This window comes from Aureococcus anophagefferens (genome assembly GCF_000186865.1).
Source record: "Aureococcus anophagefferens unplaced genomic scaffold AURANscaffold_2290, whole genome shotgun sequence".
NCBI lineage: Eukaryota > Pelagophyceae > Pelagomonadales > Pelagomonadaceae > Aureococcus > Aureococcus anophagefferens.
The window spans coordinates 1-1,008 of NW_008706731.1; the positions used below are offsets into that span (position 1 = coordinate 1).

At 72.5% G+C, this 1,008-nt stretch overlaps 1 protein-coding gene across 1 annotated transcript; it reads left to right on the forward strand.

Moving 5' to 3' along the window:
- Positions 1 to 480: 480 nt before the first annotated feature.
- On the forward strand, positions 481 to 969 carry AURANDRAFT_69573 (hypothetical protein; the record flags this gene model as incomplete). The annotated part of the gene is made up of 1 exon (XM_009045345.1): positions 481 to 969. A coding segment is annotated over one exon (489 nt), but the record flags the coding sequence as incomplete, so codon positions are not given.
- Between the last annotated feature and the right edge of the window lie 39 nt (positions 970 to 1,008).

Below are 1,008 nucleotides of genomic sequence, written 5' to 3' on the forward strand. Positions count from 1 at the left end.
CCTGGCTGGCTGGCCATGAGAGCCACCCATTTCTTCATGTAGACGTTGCATGTGCAAATCTTGCGATTTTCGCGCGGGAATCATGTCAAAATCTAGTTAGGCGCCCGGAGTGGCCGCCGGGGGTGACGGAAGCGCGAGCGCCGACGCGCGTGGCCGGCGGCCAGCCGGTCGCCGCAGCCGCCCCAGGACGGCGCGGCGCGCCGTAGGCGCGCGTTGTAGAGGTTGTAGCGAGGGGTCGTTCCGTGGACCGGACGTCCCTGGCTGGCTGGCTGGGTCGACCCCCGGCGGCTGGCTGCGGTCTTGGCCTGCCCTTGAGCCGGAGCGCCGAAAGAGTGCACTGAAGGCTCGAAGGCAAACCTGAAACGGCCGGAGCTTCTGGATACATCTGACGCCGTACATACACGGCCTTGAAAGAAGCTGCCCCAAAACGCGGGACAAAAGGCTACTTCGGCTGCCCCCGGCTCTCCGCGCGCCCCCCCGATGAATTCGCCGCCCCTTGACGACGCCCCGCTGGGCCCCCTGTCGGCGCGGTGCTGCCAGCGCTTCGTGTCCCACCTCAAGGCCGCCGAGGTCTACACCGTGGTCGGCGCGCTCCTCGTCGCGCACCGCGTCGGCGCCGCCGGCGGCGCCGCGGCCCTCGGGCCCGTCGAGGACCTCGCGGGCGGCGCCGCCGTCGGCGCCGCCGACGCCGAGGCGCTCTGGCGCCTCGCCTGGGACGGCGCGCCCGGCGTCGCGCGCGGCGGCGCGGCCGCGGCGCTCGCGCGCGCGTGCGCGACGACCACCGGCCTCTTCGGCCGCGTGCGGTCCTACCTCTTCAACTACCGGCGCCGGTTCAGCCTCTACTTCGACTTCGTCGCGACCTTCGCGCCGCGCGACGAGACCGTCGAGGTGCTGGTCGCGACGACCGTGTGCCCGCTCGTGAAAGTTGCCGTCCACGCGGCCGACCCCGCGGCGGTGCTCGTCGTCGCCGTGCGCCGGGCCCTGGGCGCGGCGCTCCTCGCGCACAAC